This window comes from Pelecanus crispus, chromosome 1 (assembly GCF_030463565.1).
Source record: "Pelecanus crispus isolate bPelCri1 chromosome 1, bPelCri1.pri, whole genome shotgun sequence".
Taxonomy (NCBI): domain Eukaryota; kingdom Metazoa; phylum Chordata; class Aves; order Pelecaniformes; family Pelecanidae; genus Pelecanus; species Pelecanus crispus.
Genome location: NC_134643.1, coordinates 23,184,406 through 23,203,492, shown reverse-complemented (window position 1 = coordinate 23,203,492; position 19,087 = coordinate 23,184,406). Strand labels below are relative to the sequence as shown.

Genomic DNA, 19,087 nt, shown 5'->3' with positions numbered 1-19,087 from the left:
TAAGAATTACCAAAATAGACATTTTTGGACACAATTGCTCCAGGATCTCAAACATAATTTTACTTTGTAGGAAATAACGATGAGCTTGATGCACTGGGGACTAACAGAAGAAAAGAGAGAATGTACTTTTAAAGCACTTCCTTGTCTTCAAGAGATTTTTTAAAATATACCTACTGTGTGAGGTAAGAATTGATTTCCAGCTGGTTCTTTGAATAATTTACTCTTAAAATGTCCGAAACATCATTTATAAAAGGAACATATTTGAGACCACAATAACATGCACTTCCAACCAGTGTCACCAGACTGTTCACTACCATGTCTTCAGGTACGGTGTATGCAAGGCCGATGCTTGTTCATTAAGTGTTAGTCCTTCCTTAGTATGTTACGACTCTGCTCTTGCCTGGCTGTACACAGCGTCATGCAAACGCTAGGACGTAAGAATGAAAACCAGAAGGGAAAGCTATCTTCAACTGTTAACGCTGCTTCTCACACTGAGGAAGCAATGTTAACTTACTTTATTTCAGGATATCTCTACAAGCAGGCAGCAGGACAATAAAGATTGGCTTTTGAGTCCAGACCAAATCTTGTTAACTTCAATTCCAGGCAGATCTGCAGTTCAATCTGGATAAAGATTACATAGCAATTTACAAATGACAGCATTAATCTGCTTGTAATGGTTTATTTGTAAATAAACAATAACAATATTATTGTTTATAATAATAAAAATTATTTTTATTTCTACTATCAATAAATTATGTAAAAATTAATTCTGCTTTTTTTGTAATCTGTTTCTTTCCATGTGTACTTCTGCCATGAGTCACTTTTTTAAAAAAAATCTGTTCTTTAAATTTTCTCTTGCTAGATTTTTCTGTGGTGGTAGCAATGACTCCACCCACAAATGAGGTTCACGTACAGGGCACTACCATAAAGGCCACATATGCTTATTAGCACACAATCATTTTTAAAACTTAATTTCAGGACGTGCTGAAGTACAAAGGGGCAATATTACAGTTACCATTTTCAGTGCAAATGAGATGGTAACATTCACCTGGAATGTATTTGCGATGACTTAGTGCCTAGTTAGCGGTACCTAGTACAACACGCTTAAAATAAAAGCTTGATAGTATTATACTGGATGAAGAAATCTGACTGAAGACTGGCAAACAAGTTGCTTTTAAAAATAGGTGGTAGGTTAAGTAACACTAATGAACAGCCTGAGAAAGTTACACTATTAGCCTATTATTAGCAGTTCCCTGGGTCTGAAGTTAAAAATTGCCACCTCTGACAAACGTCAAGTCTTAAGCCTCAAGACTACGGAAATTTGGACAGGACAAATGAAGTGCATCAGCTGCCGGCATGACGGCAGCACAGCACGCGCTGAACTTGACTGGCACTGCCCACGCCAGCCCCTGCCCCTTCCAGCGCAGGCTGCGGGGCCGGTGGCAGCGGCAGGGCGCCGATGGAGACCAGCATGCTATTTCAAGGATGGAAGTACACACCTGGAGGGTTACAGGGCTGGTAATTACTGTCACTGTCCTTTTCTATAGCAAGAGCTGAACAGTCTTCAGAGAGCTCCCCCCAAACCAGAAATGATAGAGGTGAAAATGCCTTTTGGTCGCTGTCCTGTTCCATACAAAGAATGTCTTCATTTTAAGCACTCTACAGGGAACGTTCATGCTGGATTTCTTCTTCTGCCTCACTTATCCCATCTGTGCTGTTCGCTCATTAATTTAAGAGAAGCCAAAAGGGAAATTTTCACTACCCTTCTGTCCTCATTCTCTTGTCCTCTTCATTGCCCCCGGCCACGGCTGTTAGCAACAGAATGGAAACCACCACCAGGCCCTTGACTTCCCAAAAAATATTTTCAGCAAATTGCCAAGAGCTGACAATACGCACATTTTGCTGCTTCTCCCCTCCACCCACCCCACTGCCGGGGATTTGCACGGGTGCTGCTCCGCACTGCCCCGGATGGCCTGTGTCGTGTTTTAGCCCCATGTGTATATATATCAAGATAGGGAAAGCGGTGGTGATTAATTGGAACACATTGGAAAGGGGAGGGCCTGTGCATGATGTAGATGGTGTAGAATAAGGGGTGGATGCTGTCCTGGTTTCGGCTGGGATAGAGTTAATTTTCTTCCTAGTAGCAGGCACAGTGCTGTGTTTTGGATTTAGTAGGAGAAGAATGTTGATAACACACTGATGGTTTAGTTGTTGCTGAGTACTGCTCATGCTAGTCAAGGACTTTTCAGCTTCCCATGCTCTGCCAGGTGCACAAGAAACTGGGAGGGGGCACAGCCAGGACAGCTGACCCAAACTGGCCAAAGGGCCATTCCATACCATATGATGTCATGCTCAGTATGGAAACTGGGGGGCAGCAGTTGCTGCTTGGGAACTGGCTTCCCCTCACCTCGCTTCAGTTATCCAGAACTTGGCTTCTCTGTTTCTAGGCTCCCTCTCCAGTCAGCGGAGAGGGACAGGTACCTTCAGGGATTCATTGGCATCTTCTAGACACATTTTAGGATGAAGTAAATCGCCTTCCAGAGTCATTTCTCTCCATCAGCTACAGAGGAAGCCTAGACAATCTAGACGAAACACAGCTCTCGGGCATTTACACTGCCAGCCGTGCACACACCAGATGACGGAGAGGGATCTTCTGTTCCTTTTGTTCAGTTCCAGTACTTCCACGTCCTCCGCACCTTCCAGTTAGGCAAGAGGAAGAGAAGTTGTATATGAAGAGCATTGAAGAGAAAGGTTAGAAAAGCACCTAATTCTTGCAGGGCTTTTTGTTTGGTTTTGTGTGTGTACGCTTTTTTCCCTAACTAAAAATTGTTTCCCCATTTTCCCTTTGTTGACTCCATTCTTTCATTACCTATAGTCTCTTCTGGCTACTAAGTTTTTCTTCCTTAACATTAGTACTCCTTAAAAGAACTATTAGTGCTAGACTAGAACTATTCATTTGTGCCATTTGGACAAATTCCAAGCCTTTCCAAATTTAACATTTCAACAGCACTTTGTCCTCTGTTTACATACAGCTCTTCATTCCACGGTTTGCAGTTTGACTTCTGTCCTTCTGCAGCACATCACCTCCTCACTTGCTGTACGTCTGTGAGACACCGCAGGGGAAGGGTTTCCTTTTGCTCTTGTAGAGCAATTCTCAAGAAGCCGGTACTGAAATATCTTTAAAGATACCAAGGCATAACAATGCTTAAAGCTGTAAAGAAATTCAAGCAGTTTAAAAGGATTATTTTACTCTCCCACTCTTCACCATGTGCTGGAAGAACACCCTTCCCCACAGCTTAGGGGCGTATTGCATTTTCCTTACCATTACTATTTTAAAAAAAAAAAAAAAAAAGCACCAATTGTTTAAATAATCAGAGTATGTAAATTTTAGCCAGCCTGCTAAAACTGAGACAAATGAATTGTTTCTGAATCTGTGAATGAATGCTGGTGTTTTCTTTTGTTAGCTGCAAAAAACAATATTGCTTTTTAAAAGAGTCTGTTTCTTATTTAGAATACTCGTTATTCTGGTATCTGAGCTCCAAAATGTGCAGCACTATACTCCTTGACACCTTGAAGCTGTTTTATTTAAAGGAGTATTAAACTTTCCTAACATCGTCAAATCAAGGTTGCAGAAGACAGTATATAGTGGGTGCAGTTGCCTGCACACTCTGAATTCTATTTCTTGCCCCATTGATCTAAGGTCCTTACTGGGCTACCGGGCCCTTTGGAAAAAACACGATCACACCAGGTGTTGAATGCAGGTTGTAACAAGCAGACCATTTTTCTTTTTTTTTTTTTTCCCTTCAGGTGTAGACTGACCATTTTTCAGGAGGATGAAGGATACAAAGAATTAACAATGCTCCCACCTCCCCCATTATCTGGAAAAATACACACAGGGTAGCTGTGAAGCCTCAGCAGCGTGGCGCTGGGCAGCATCCAGCCACGCCAGTGTCTCAGACTGCTGAGCTGGTATGACTTGAATAATTAGGCTCATGTCAGAGGCCCACAGTTTGATCTTCAACACGTTGCTATGCAGTTGGTAGGGATGTAACTTTTATTAGATAAAGCGCACTTAAACAGCTGTTATGAAAAAAATGTGGAACTAGCAGAAGTAACAAATGAAACGTATAAAAATACTTGCCCAGCAGCTCCTGAATCAATCACTGCTTTAGTGTGACCTGACCTATGCTGCACCAGTGTGGACAGACGAACAACAGCAATTTAAGGGGAATTTAATGGTAGAAATAATCAGTGGAAGACTATAGAATCATAGAATCATTTAGGTTGGAAAAGACCTTTAAGATCATCCAGTCCAACCATTAACCTACACTACCAAGTCCACACTAAACCAATCAAGGGTAGACTAGACTAAACCATGTCCCGAAGTGCCACGTCTACCTGTTTTTTGAACACTTCCAGGGATGGGGTCTCCACCACCTCTCTGGGCAGCCTGTTCCAATGCTTGACCACCCTTTCCATGAAGAAATTTTTCCTAATTTCCAACCTAAACCTCCCCTGGTGCAGCTTAAGCCCATTTCCTCTCATCCTATCGCTAACTACTTGGGAGAAGAGACCAACACCCACCTCGCTACAACCTCCTTTCAGGTAGTTGTAGAGAGCGATAAGCTATAATAAGCAATATGAGGGATTGCCACTCTAATAAAGCCTTCATATTCTAAAATAGTATTAGGAGTGCATACTTTTTACTTGTGATCTAAATGCAGCCACCTACAAGTTAAGGTACTTCTTTCAAGAAGCAAAGACCATCCATTGAGGGAACTCTTGCGGCCAGGGCACACAATTCAGCTGTTGGGACTGCCGTACGGCTGAGACCACCACAACGCAGAAGGTACTTCTGAGACCTTCGCTACTGTTTGAAACACACTGAGAAAACACTGAGAACCTGTTCAGTGCGCAGCTGAGCACGGCATGCTTTGATTCTGGCAAGAAAACCCCTGGGGTTTTCCAATAGCTTGACTGGTCTTGTGCAGGTATTTTTAAAATTTCAGCTCTTAACTGCTTACGTTAAATGGTTCAGGAATTGTCTGCTTTACAGACTACCTCTTTCTCAGTCTCTTGCTTTTCTTAAGCCTGCAATGTCTAATACAATATTTGGAGGGAAGCAGGGAAAGAGAGAAATTTGTAACAGCGTTTCTGTGTTCTCTGACTTGATGTACCTCTGATGCTCCTCAAGACGTGGTGGAAGCCCTCACTCTGGCTTTTCTTAGTAAGGGAAGGGATTAATAAATCAGGAACAGTCATGAAAGGAGGTTGTAGTGAGGTGGGTGTTGGTCTCTTCTCCCATGTAGTTAGCGATAGGATGAGAGGAAATGGGCTTAAGCTGCGCCAGGGGAGGTTTAGCTTGGAAATTAGGAGAAATTTCTTTACGGAAAAGGTGGTCAAGAATTGGAACAGGCTGCCCACAGAGGTGGTGGAGTCCCCATCCCTGGAAGTATTCAAAAAACGGGTAGATGTGGCACTTCGGGACATGGTTTAGTCTAGTCTACCCTTGATTGGTTTAGAGTGGACTTGGTAATGCTAGGTTAATGGTTGGACTGGATGATCTTAAAGGTCTTTTCCAACCTAAACGATTCTATGATTCTATGACAAAGAGTTGATTTTTTTTTCTTTTTTTTGGAAAAGACTGTTCCTGTAAACAGAATGAATAACTGGAACGTGGTTTTCATGCAAAGTAAGACTTAGTTTGACTGTCTCTGAAAAAGACTGACTCTAAACTGACTCTGTCATTGCTACTTTTGCATGCAGTAGCTGATCCTCTTTTTTTTGCATATCCCAAAAGAAATTTATGTAAATTTTTGTCACAGTAAATGAAAGATGATTTAAGCCAATAGTGAGAACTCAAACTGTTTTCTCCCCTTTTCCTCATTCCAGCTCATCAGGCCGTATGTCTTCGTGAGATGACTAGAATATTGAAGCTAACACCTCTGGAACAACCAGCTCTGCCTGCACATCAAGCTGGCAGAAGAAAGTGTTCTGAAGTTGCAAACACTGTTTAATCCTGTACAACTCCAATGGGTAGGTCTCTCTTCAAACAAGGTTTTCAGTAGCAGCTGAGTAGGCAGAAAGAGATGAGAAACATTGCAAGAGAAGGAGGAAAACAAAGTTGTTTTATATCACACAGTACAGCTTCTCAGTCATTAATAAGCAGCAGTACGCAGGATGAGGTGAAAGGGTTAGAAAAAAAATGTAGCTTTAAATGCATAATAACAGAAGCAGGAACAGTGTCCTGGTTTTGGCTGGGATAGAGTTAATTTTCTTCCTAGTAGCTGGGGTAGTGCTGTGTTTTGGATCTAGTGGGAGAAGAATGCTGATAACACACTGATGTTTTAGTTGTTGCTAAGTACTGCTTATGCTAGTCAAGGACTTTTCAGCTTCCCATGCTCTGCCAGGTGCACAAGAAGCTGGGAGGGGGCACAGCCAGAATAGTTGATCCAAACTGACCAAAGGGCTATTCCATACCATATGGCGTCATGCTCAGTATGGCCGGGGGGCAGCAGTCGCTGCTTGGGGACTGGCTGGGCATCGGTCAGTGGGTGGTGAGCAATTGCATTGTGCATCACTTGTTTTTTATATTATTTTATTATTATTTTCTGCTCCTCTGCTGTCCTATTAAACTGCCTTGATCTCAACCCATAGGTTTTACTTTTTTTTTTTTTTCTTCCTGATTGTCTCCCCCATCCCACCGGGGCGGGCAGGTGAGCAAGCAGTTGTGTGGTGCTTAGTTGCCAACTGGGGTTAAACCACAACAAACAGAAATCCCCCGTCTTCCCATTCTTCAACAGAAAGACAGCGCAAGCTTGCTTAAGCTGTGCAGCCATCTTAATGAGGCATAAACACTTCTCTGGAAGCACTTTTTAAGACTGGCAGAGGCCATTCTTAGCAACTTGGGGAAAAGGTTTCCACACTTTAGTTGTTGATGATATGAGTTACGGTAAGAATAGTGATCAATGAAAAAAGTATAAGAGTTTCTCCACTGGCAAAATGTAGTTGTTGGAGCAAAAATCTTTTTTTTCTTCCCTCAAAAATGTGTACTTGCCCTTTAAACTAAGAACCCTTCCAGAAAAATAAACACCATGTATGATAACAGGCATTTATCATTTGACTTCCGCCGAGTAATAAAAACACAATACTCAAAAATAAATCAAGTAGTTTTTTATCTTTGTAGAAACTGATGTCAACATGCAAACTATTACAGTTAAAAGATTATTAACTTGCCGCTATTAGGTATCACAATATAATCAATCCTCTGCTACTTTGCTATGCAAAGGTCATAGAAATACTCATCAGAAGTTCTGGATTATACCTTGCCATAAACTAAGCATCATCCATCTCCATTACGATCTCTTCACTGTTCTCTGAAGAGAGCATGAGCACACTGACAAAGGGCACGGTTGGCAGTAAGTCTAAGCAGCGGCAGGTCTAAACAGCGTTTTGTGAGATGTGGTATGTCATAGAATCATAGAATCATTTAGGTTGGAAAAGACCTTTAAGATCATCCAGTCCAACCATTAACCTACACTACCAAGTCTACTCTAAGCCAATCAAGGGTAGACTAGACTAAACCATATCCCGAAGTGCCACATCTACCCGTTTTTTGAACACTTCCAGGGATGGTGACTCCACCACCTCTCTGGGCAGCCTGTTCCAATTCTTGACCACCCTTTCCGTAAAGAAATTTTTCCTAATTTCCAAGCTAAACCTCCCCTGGCGCAGCTTAAGCCCATTTCCTCTCGTCCTATCGCTAACTACTTAGGAGAAGAGACCAACACCCACCTCACTACAACCTCCTTTCAGGTAGTTGTAGGGAGTGATAAGGTCTCCCCTCAGCCTCCTCTTCTCCAGACTAAACAACCCCAGTTCCCTCAGCCGCTCCTCATAAGACCTGTGCTCCAGACCCTTCACCAGCTTCGTTGCCCGCCTCTGAACACGCTCCAGCACCTCAATGTCTTTCTTGTAGTGAGGGGCCCAAAACTGGACACAGTATTCCAGGTGCGGCCTCACCAGCGCCGAGTACAGGGGGACAATCACCTCCCTGCTCCTGCTGGCCACACTATTCCTGATACAAGCCAGGATGCTGTTGGCCTTCTTGGCCACCTGGGCACACTGATGGCTCATGTTCAGCTGGCTGTCTACCAACACCCCCAGGTCCTTTTCGGCCAGGCAGCTTTCCAGCCACTCTTCCCCAAGCCTGTAGCATTGCATGGGGTTGTTGTGACCCAAGTGCAGGACCCGGCACTTGGCCTTGTTAAACCTCATACAGTTGGCCACGGCCCATCGGTCCAGCCTGTCCAGGTCCCTCTGCAGGGCCATCCTACCCTCCAGCAGATCGACACTCCCACCCAGTTTGGTGTCGTCTGCAAACTTACTGAGGGTGCACTCAATCCCCTCATCCAGATCATCGATAAAGATATTAAACAAGGCTGGTCCCAAAACAGAGCCCTGTGGAACACCGCTCGTGACCGGCTGCCAACTGGACTTAACTCCATTTACCACAACTCTCTGGGCTCGGCCACCCAGCCAGTTTTTTACCCAGTGAAGACTACGCCCATCCAAGCCATGAGCTGCCAGCTTCCCAAGGAGAGTATTGTGGGAGACGGTGTCAAAAGCTTTGCTAAAGTCCAGGTAAATGACATCCACGGCCTTTCCATCATCTACCAGGCGGGTCACCAGGTCATAGAAGGAGATCAGGTTGGTCAAGCAGGACCTGCCTTTCATGAACCCATGCTGGCTGGGCCTGATCCCCTGGTTGATCTGCACTTGCCTGCTGAGCTCACTCAAGATGAACCTCTCCATAATCTTCCCTGGCACTGAGGTCAGGCTGACAGACCTGTAGTTCCCCGGGTCCTCCTTCCGGCCCTTCTTGTAGATGGGCGTCACATTGACAAGCCTCCAGTCATCAGGGACCTCCCCTGTTAACCAGGACTGCTGATAGATGATGGGGAGTGGCTTGGCGAGCTCCTCTGCCAGCTCCCTCAGTACTCTCGGGTGGATCCCATCTGGCCCCATAGACTTGTGAGCATCCAGGTGGCATAGCAGGTCATTAACTACTTCCTCCTGGACTATGAGGGCTCCATTCTGCTCCCCATCCCTATCTTCTAGCTCAGGGGGCTGAGTACCCTGGGGATGACCAGTCTGGCTGTTAAACACAGAGGCAAAGAAGGCGTTAAGTACTTCAGCCTTTTCCTTGTCCTCGGTGACAATGTTCCCCCCCCACATCCAGCAACGGATGGAGATCCTCCTTGGCTCTTCTTTTATTGCTAATGTACTTGTAAAAGCATTTTTTATTATCTTTCACAGCATTGGCCAGATTGAGTTCTAGCTGGGCTTTTGCCTTTCTAATTTCCTCCCTGCAGGACCTAACAAGGTCCCTGTACTCCTCCTGAGTTGCCCGTCCCTTCTTCCAAAGGCGGTAGACTCTCCTTTTTTCCCTGAGTCCCCTATTCAGCCAGGCCAGTCGTTTTCCCTGCCGGTTGGTCTTACGGCACGCGGGGACAGCCCGCTCCTGTGCCCTTAAGACTTCCTTCTTGAGGAAGGCCCAGCCTTCCTGGACCCCTTTGCCTTTCAGGACTGCCTCCCAAGGGACTTTCCCAACCAGGGTCCTGAAGAGGCCAAAGTCTGCCCTCCGGAAGTCCACGGTAACAGTTTTGCTGCCCCTCCGCTTGGCATCGCCCAGAATCGAGAACTTTATCATGTCGTGGTCGCTAAGCCCGAGACAGCCTCCGACCTCGACATTTCCCGCAAGCCCTTCTCTGTTGGTAAACAGCAGGTCAAGTGAGGCACCTCCCCTGGTAGGCTCGCTTACCAGCTGCGTCAGAAAGTTATCCCCCACATGCTCTAGGAACTTTTGAGACTGCTGCCTCTCTGCTGTGTGGTATTTCCAGCAGATGTCCGACAAGTTGAAGTCCCCCACGAGAACAAGGGCTAGCGATTGCGAGACTTCTGCCAGCTGCTTATAGAACACCTCATCTACCTCTACATCCTGGTTGGGTGGTCTATAGCAGACTCCCAACAGGACGTCTGCCTTGCTGGCCTTCCCCCTCATCCTTACCCATAAGCACTTGACCTTGTCATCACCCCTGTTGAGCTCTATGCAGTCAAAACACTCCCTAACATACAGAGCCACCCCACCAGGTCTCCTTCCATGCCTATCCCTTCTGAAGAGCTTATAGCCCTCCAGTGCAGCACTCCGGTCATGAGAGTCGTCCCACCACGTTTCTGTGATGGCGACTATGTCATAGCCATCCTCCTGCACAAGGGCTTCCAGCTCCTCCTGCTTGTTGCCCATGCTACGTGCATTGGTGTAGATGCACTTGAGCCGGGCTATCGATTTCACCCCCAGCGTTGCCATGCTGCCCCTGGGCTCCTCACTAGCGGGCCCGTTTATATCCCCTTCCCCTTCCCCCTTCAAACCTAGTTTAAAGCCCTCTCAATGAGTCCCGCCAACTCATGGGCGAGAATCCTTTTCCCCTTTGGAGACAGCCCATGTGATCGAAAACCCCAAAGTTCCACCGACGGCACCAGCCTCTGAGCCACCTGTTAATCAGGTGAGTTTTCCTGTTCCTTTCAGCACTCCTAGCTGCCACTGACGGGATTGAGGAAAACACTACGGGCGCTCCCGATCCTGCGACCAATCTCCCCAGTGCCCTGAAGTCCCTCTTCATTGCTTTAGGACTTCTCTCTGTAATCTCATCACTGCCCACCTGTGCAACCAGCAATGGGCAATAATCAGAGGGCCTCACAAGGTCGGGGAGTTTCCTAGTAATGTCCCTAACCCGGGCCCCAGGGAGGTAGCAGACTTCCCTGTGGGATGGGTCCGGGCGGCAGATCGGGCCCTCAGTTCCCCGCAGGAGGGAATCCCCCACCACAATTACCCTCCTTTTTTTCTTAACAGGGGCAGTCGTAATCCGTGGGGGTGACTGACTGGCCCTCGGCACCCCCTGGCTGGACCTTCGCCTTCGCCTCCCTCCCCACTTGCCTGGCCCTCAGCTCCCAGAGCCCCGTATCTGTTGTGTAGGGGCAGCTGGGGAGGGGAGGGAGGCCGGGAGGGGATTCACCTGCCTCCCCAGGCAGGGACCTGTTTCCATTCCCCCCCATCTCTTGGATCCCCTCCTTCTGCTTGCCGGCACAAGGGCAGGGGATCCTCCGCTCCCTGTGGGGCCTCCGCCTGCTGCCCTGGCCCCAGGGACGGCAGGGTGCGACTCCACCAGTCCGTCTCCCTCTCGCACTCCCTGATGCTCCTCAGCCTTTCCACCTCCTCCTTCAGCTCTGCCACCAGGCTGAGCAGATCATCTCCCTGCTCACACCGAAGACATTTGCCATCTCCGCTGCCCTGCGGCACAAGCGACAGGCTCAGGCACTCCCTGCAGCCGGCGACCCGGACGGCTGCGTGTTTGTGCGGGAGCTCCGGCTGGGTCTCCGCATTCCTTCTGGCAGTGGCTTTTGGGCAGGTGGTGACCACAGCTGCCAGGTGTTCTCCTGGGCGGATGGTGACCACTGCCTGAGTGTCCCTTTGGAACTGGGAGCAGGGTTACTCGGCCCTCCCCACGCGCCCTCCTTGTGCGAACTACCGCACAAACTGACGCCCCACGCCCTGTTTGCCCGTCCTGGTTGCCGCGCTCCTGGTCGCTCGTGCTCCCTGGGGCGGCTTTTACAGGTGGGAGGTTTTTAAACTGCCGTCAGAGCTGCCGCACGTCAGCAGCTCGCCCTTTCCTGCTCGAGGCGGGGGCTGGGCTGCCCGCTCTCGCCCTGCGCTTTTTGACGCCTCAGCAAGGGTGCCCCGGCCCGAGCAGCCGCTCCTGCGCCCTTCGCCTCGGGGACTGCCGTAACTGCCATAACGCAGTCCTGAAGCAAGAGGTCTTTCAACAGGCAACAACTGGGACAGATGCTTAGTTTAAAAACTTCCTGAGTTTGATGTAGACTATTGGCATTGCATCATCCATGCTGGTATTTTCAGCATCATACTGCAGCAACACAAACCATCTATTCTGGCCTGTCATGAGTGAAAGCAACTTAAGCAGCGTAATACCATGCCCAACAGGCTGGAGTGCTGCTCAAATGCAGCCGTGACTCGGGCGGGATACGCTCACCCACTGTGGTTCTGGGCTCTCCACGCTATGCGTTAGGGTACAGTGTACCCTTACGTAGTATCTGGCTTTGATGTTTGCCATCTTCTAAGTTGCAGTACCTATATATTATGCATGTCAGAGGAAAGAAGTACAGTGCATACCAGGAATGGAAATGATATGAGTGGACTGCAAACAAGCAAACAAAAGCTTGCTACCTTTTCTTCCCCTCCATTTGTTTTCTCTGTAGGCCACAATCCTATCCAAAATACTTCTGTCTGTTACAGAAAGCCATCTTCTTTTAGTGGCAGTTCCTAAACACAGTGGGTAGTTTTCCAACTATTCTGAAAGTGTTATGTGGCAAGACTTAATCACCGAGGATAAGAAAAAGAGAAAAACACTGTTTAAGGGGACAGCACAGTACCCAATGAGGCTGACAGCAGAAATACTGCTAACCCAGTTATTTTTAATTTTGTCAAAATTAAACAAGATACTTTATTTTACAGTGTATTTGTAAAAACACAAAACATGGTTTTAATTTTCTTTTTTCTTCTTTTTTAACCCACCGTTTGAGGCATTGTTCTGACATACACAAAAGCAGATAGCTAGACTGCAGTGGAAAACCAATGATCTCAACTGTATATACAAAGACCTTAAAAACCAGAAGTAGGGTTTTTAAGCATGCTTGGCTTAAGATACTCAACATCAGTCAAGTGGAGATATTAATGTATCATTCCAGTTCACATCATGGATATATTACTGTAACACTTCCATAACAAAATTACAAGACGCATATATGTTCTTGGGACAGTCCAGTTTTAGAAGGCACTACAAAAGTCTGAGAAAATTGAGAAGCTGAAAAAAATTATAGAATAAGGAAAAGCTGATGTAACAGTTAAACAGTATTTTTCTTCTGAAGTTTGGAGGATTCAGGCATACCATTCCTGCAGAGGCATAAAATCATACACATTTTAAACAGAAAAGTAAATAAGTTGCCGCTGCTATTTTACACTATTAAATGTCAACTTTTTAGCTGCTTAAAAAAAAAAAAGTATTAAAAATCTTGTTTGGAGAAGCTTCCAACCATTTCAGACCATGTGCCTTCCCTGAAGACAAAAGATGCTGGATTTGCTCAGGACTGAATTTCTGTTAAGTATTCTTAGTTTCAAAACAGATGAAGACTGAATGCATCTTGAACACTGAAAAACTAGTCACACCTGTCAATTAAAGGGAATAAGATAAAAATTTTGCTTACCTTTTCATGAACAACAATTTTGATTTAAAAAAAAAAAAAAAGAAGTTTCATCTAGTAGGTACAACCCATTTAACAATGTTACATGTTACTAAAAGGGATATATGTTTAAACCATTCTTCAAGCAAATTTCTTTAATTACACTAAAGTCACCTTAAACATTTCCCCTGCACCTCCCACCCCCCAATCCTTCTGGTCATCAAATACATAATGCATCATTTGGGGATACATAAAATACCAAAGTCAACAACAGCTCTTATTTAATATTTAATGCTTGGACTCTTCTTATGGGGTGGGAGAAAATATGGTTACATTACATGTTATTATGTTTACAGTACTTAAGAATGCAAAATCGAAACCTACTATGGTATCACAGGTTGTTGTATTTATCAATCTTTCAAACGATACTAGCCTTAAAAATATTGTAAACTGATCCATATCTAGCAAGGTTAAAGTGAAGACCAGACACTCACTTCTGCAGGCATTCCAGCTCCAAAGGCAGGTCACAACCTACATAAACTCTATTCATTAAACTGTATTCTAACAGTGCACAAAAACAGGGATCCTGCAAGAGAAGATTAATGTTTCATTTAAATCATGCTGCTCCATGAAGTGAATTTTCCAACAAATTAACACAGCACATTAATGCAGGAGATATAATAGGACCTTTTCTAAAACCAGAACTCTACAAAGATGCAAGCACGGTGTAACTGGAAGGAAGATACCTATAGCTGCTATAAGTTACATTTGCTACATGTAGGTGTGGCAAGACTAAACTTCCTATTCAGACCATTTCTGGAATACTGCTTTCCTCCTTCTCTGGAAAGTCAGACATAACATCACACATTAAGAAAAGCTCACCTTATTTCTATGGAAGGACCATGTATGGGTTCAAAAGGAGACCGCCTCCCTCGCGGGCTGTTACATTAATTGGGAACAATCACTTCTACCATCCTCCATTTAAAAAGTGAAGCAACTGCATTTTGTGAAGAATCTACTTGCATAAGGTTATTCAGAACATGCTTACTTGACTTGCAGGCTGCTGAAGAATGTCAGCATTGAGGTTCTGACCTCTTCCAGAGGGAAAAAGGAGGTAGGAGCCCATATGCACAGATCAGCATTACACTCTCCTCTGTGCTTGGAAGTCTACTCTGTGGGTGCCTGAACTATCCATACTTACAGGAACCTATGGAGTTCAGATATTCCCACATGCAGACCGAGGATAGCATAGCAATTGTTAACATAATGCAATGTTCCCTCACATCAGACTGACTCCCCCCAATCATTTATTTACTGTGGCAAATACCACATGCAATTCAAAGATATAAAACCAAAACTTACTTTCACAAGAACATGAGGATTTCCCACGACAATCAGCAAAGCTTTTGCTCTAGTAACTGCTACATTAAATTTCTTTGGGTTAGAGAGAAAGCCCAAACAGTATTTGTCATCATCAAATAAGCCTTCATGAGATCGCACCTAAAATTAATTATAGATAATTTCAGAAATAGAATAATCAGAAAGCAACTTACCTAGCCACAGTGTAACTTTAACATAGTATTTGCTTACTGCAGCAATCCACAGCTCAGCATCAGCAATGCACAAGTTAGCTTCACAATGCAAATTTCAGCTAGCTAGCTATTTCCCACCATTGGCTTTCCCACAGAAGGTCTGTTCTCTAACAGGCTAATGCAACTTCAGCAATTTCAAGAGAACGCTGTACTAGTTTTATTTTAGCATCAGGACTATCCACTGTAATTTGAAACACAAGATACCAAAACTGCTTCTTAAAAAACAGTGATTTTATCTTTTCAGTAGAAGAAATGCTTGAGCTGCTGGGATTCTAATTCCTACAATTGAATGACAATTCACAGTGTGTCTTTCTGCAAGCCTTCTTCAGTAGTCTCATCAGTGCGCTTTGACTTAGCTTAGAAAAAACGGCCAGACCAACTAGTGTGCTATAACTATTGCTCATTAAATTTTCACCTCTATTTCATCTATATTTGAACCCATCTTTGATAAAACGAAATTTTCATGACCTAAAATAATGAGTTCTTATAAATAGGAGCATAGTGCATACCAAGAACTACTTGAAGAGAAATACAATGCTGGACTGAAAAGCTATGGTATGATGCAGAACAAAGAAAGTAAGTGTAGTACCACTGCCCTCAGGAAAAAAAAAAACCCAAGCAAGAAAATCCCACAAACTCTTCCCCCAAGCCACAAAAGTACCCCCAGAAAAGAACTGTTCCTCCACCCCCACCTACCACCCCGCTTTCCAGTGCTTTGGTTGTTTACATAGGTGTTTTATCCTCCTCTCTTCTGGAAATCCTATGTACTCCTGTTAAAAGTAGTCCAGTACTAGTCATGTCTTCAGCTACACGTTCCGGGTCTATACTTCCTCCTTTGATCAGTTTGCCTTATATGCTATTACTCAGACTTACACATGCTCTGCCGGTACTGTACATTCTTGAACAGCCCTGCGGGATCCCGGGTCACAAACACCTCAGGAACTCCACGTTGCAAACACTTAAATCTTCTGCTTTACTTAGAGACTTACTGCACCAAAACCACATTACCATTTGGAAAAAAGCAAGCATACACAGACTTTTTTTGTATTCTGAACTGAATTCCACACTGTAGAAATACAGCTATAACTCTGAATCAGGGAGGCGATGTACTGTTAAAATGATGGCCTGTGGCTAGTGTACTGCTGAACTAGAAACATAGCATGGATTACTTTTCTTTCCCTGGACCCTTTCTTCAAGGCATTTGATAGCTTCAGATTCAAAAAGCTAGCACCTAGAAAAGACCTTTACCAACATCCATATAATACAACCAGTGCAGCACTTAAAGTGTACCATCAAGATGATCACGAAAGACTATCAAGTGCTGTCCTACCAATACAAAATAAATGAATTGTGATAAAGGATTCTAGGCACAGTCAGCACTGGTGTCTGGGAAGTCATCAGCTGTATACCATTAAGTGATGATTCTCAAACTGAAGGTGAAAAAGAATGTAAGAACCTACATCAGCTTTTAGAAGTCAAATAGCAATTACTTTTTCATACCGTGATTTACACAGTTGTCTCTCTAATATTTATAATGCATCCAGTTTCCATTCTCCCTATGCACCCTTAAAAGAAAGTATCCACTTGAAACTAAAATAAATTCAGCATGAGTATCTACATAGGTTTAAGGTTTACCTCAAAAGCACAGATGCTGTACTGTTTCATGCACTTAAAAGTACGCTCTGTTTTCAAATACTGTGACAGTGACAAAACTATAGCTTTTAAATTTCTGTTTTTTACTTGTAAAAGCCCTATATCAAAAAGGAAACATAACAGAATTAGACACATACAAAAACTCTCCCCAGGACCACAACAAATATACATACTGTTGATAGGATGATAACCATGTACTCCCGCCCTTGAAACTCTTCTACCGTGCCAACTGTAATATCTGCCAAATCAATACTTCTCAGAAGAAATCTAATTTTTTCCACCTACCAAAAAAAAAAAAAGTGTTTCAAGGAATTTATTTTTACATTTGAGAATGGACAACTTCAAAACTGAAAACATACTACATATACAAGTATGTGATTTAACTCAGAGATGTCACAGGGAATGCCTACACCAAGCTTAGCCATCATCCACTAGTAAGGTTTTATTTTAAAACAGTAACTTTTCCTGAGAAGTATCACACTTATTACACAGCTTAGAAGGTGAAGTACTCACTACCATCATCTAAACAGAATTCAACAGATTTTTAATAACTCAGATTGTAATGAGAAGAATAACTTAAACCCATAAACTTTCTTCTTCCAGGGTGCATTATATCTAAACCCATGCTTACCACAGATGTGGTAGGGCAAGCAGCTTCCCCCAGCCCCTCAAGAAGACTGCAGAGAGTCCACCTTTGCTTGCCAGCTGCATCATGCAGAGTGAAAGACAGTGGTGAGATGTGACCTTAAGTACCCTCCCAAAAAGAGAAAGAGAACAAGGAGTCTGACGCATTCGAATGCTGGTATGTGCAGGATCAGTATGTTACCGTCTGCTAAAAGCTGCTTGGAGACTATACCTTAAGTGCTCCAAGAAATTTAACAAAAAAATCATGCCTGGCTAAGCTAAGGATTACAGTCAATAACTACTTTCTAATCAGCGTTCCTGCAATACAAGGTGACTTTCTTGAAGCGGACATCGCTATTATGTATCTTGTATCACAGGCAGATGAAGGACATGATCATATTAAATAATGTGAAATGTTTTAGGGAGTAAGAGGTTCAGTCACAACAATACTATATATAAGTATTTGAAAAATAAATAGTAACTATAAACATGGGCAGGTGCATACACCTGACCAGTAGGATCAGTACAGGCAGAGCTCTAATTTGCAAGTGAGATTTCTTCAAAAGGGGTTGGTCTTTTCCACACACCTCACAGTTTTCCCCAACCCACACATGCAAGCCCACGAATACAGAGATGTGAACACCAAGAAAAAAAATGCACATTGTCCAGAACATCCTCTGGAAATGAAAGGAGATTTCATCTTCTTTTTAAAATGAAAGCAGACATCACATACTTAACAGACTTGAATATAAATAGTTTTAAAACTAAAGCACAGCATTTGAAGTTGACTTTCAACATTCTCTACCAGTTTAAATAGCAGCACAAACTTAAAATCTGACTATGGGACAGCTAAGAAGTCCCAATTCCTCTAGTTTCCTTAAAGCCATAACAAGGTGACATGCCACCTACTTCACTACATTTCCCTTTTGTTCCACTCCTCATTGCAGGGAGTGACAGAATCAGATTGCTGTTCTAGCTGTTGGATAATAAATTCTTGACCTGCACTCTTTACTCCCAACAACTGAAAAATCTGCTTCTGTCTCCAAAACTGCAAGCAGATTTCTCCTTAATAATTTCCTGATTTTTAAAACAAAAAAAAGTAGAACGCCATTACTGCTGTCTTTCTCTAGGTTTACATTTCAATAGAAACATCATTAACGGTTGATAATACACTGTGTAATATGACACAACAGTCAGGTTTAGAGATATGCCTCCTTGCTTTAACAAACCACAGCCACAGTGTAAAACCACAAGACAAAATACAGCAACTCTGAAGTTCTTAGACATCAGTTATACCTGCTTACGATATGGTGTAATCACTCCAATATCAGTCACTGACACTGCAGCATTTTCATTTTTAGCAAGGTGGCAACAGTACTGCATTACTTGAACTGCTTCAGTTGGATTAAACCATGAAGGACTCTGACCTTCACGTGTTTCACTGCCCTGTATTAGGGGAAAAGAAACAAGATGATGAAGACCAGGTACAGAAGTAACAATGTATTTATGAATTTTGAATTACGATTATTCTTATACATCCTAAATGCAAAAAAAAAAAAAGTGATGTAATGTTATATACAATTTCCCCTCTTCACTATACACTCTTTGCAATGAACAGGTATCACCTAATATTTTATATTGTTTTTTCAAGCTGGAGAATTTGTATGGTAACAGTACTTCAAGCGTGCAACAAAGCAGTTAGATTTAACTCAGAATAACATGTGTTAGCAAGTTGGTATCTTGCTTTTCTGCAAAGTAGAAGAGTTCAAAACCAAGCCTCTCCAAGCAGTGGATATTACCACTTTTTACTAACTTCTTGGAAGACTAAAGAAAAATTTTTCCCAAGTACTATTTTTTCCCCTGCCTACTTAAGCCTTAATAATCCTCTAGTTTTAGAGGCTTGT

At 43.7% G+C, this 19,087-nt stretch overlaps 1 protein-coding gene across 2 annotated transcripts in view; it reads right to left on the bottom strand.

The window, feature by feature from the left end:
- Positions 1–13,804: 13,804 nt before the first annotated feature.
- Positions 13,805–19,087, bottom strand: part of MOV10L1 (Mov10 like RNA helicase 1) — a 39,157-nt gene continuing 33,874 nt past the window's right edge. For both annotated transcript variants that reach the window (XM_075719420.1, XM_075719430.1), the window contains exons 23-26: positions 18,480–18,629; positions 16,733–16,840; positions 14,677–14,814; positions 13,805–13,900 (exon numbers count right to left, since the gene is read on the bottom strand). In XM_075719420.1, the coding sequence (XP_075575535.1) occupies positions 13,805–13,900; positions 14,677–14,814; positions 16,733–16,840; positions 18,480–18,629 (492 nt within the window). The remainder of the gene's footprint in view (positions 13,901–14,676; positions 14,815–16,732; positions 16,841–18,479; positions 18,630–19,087) is intronic.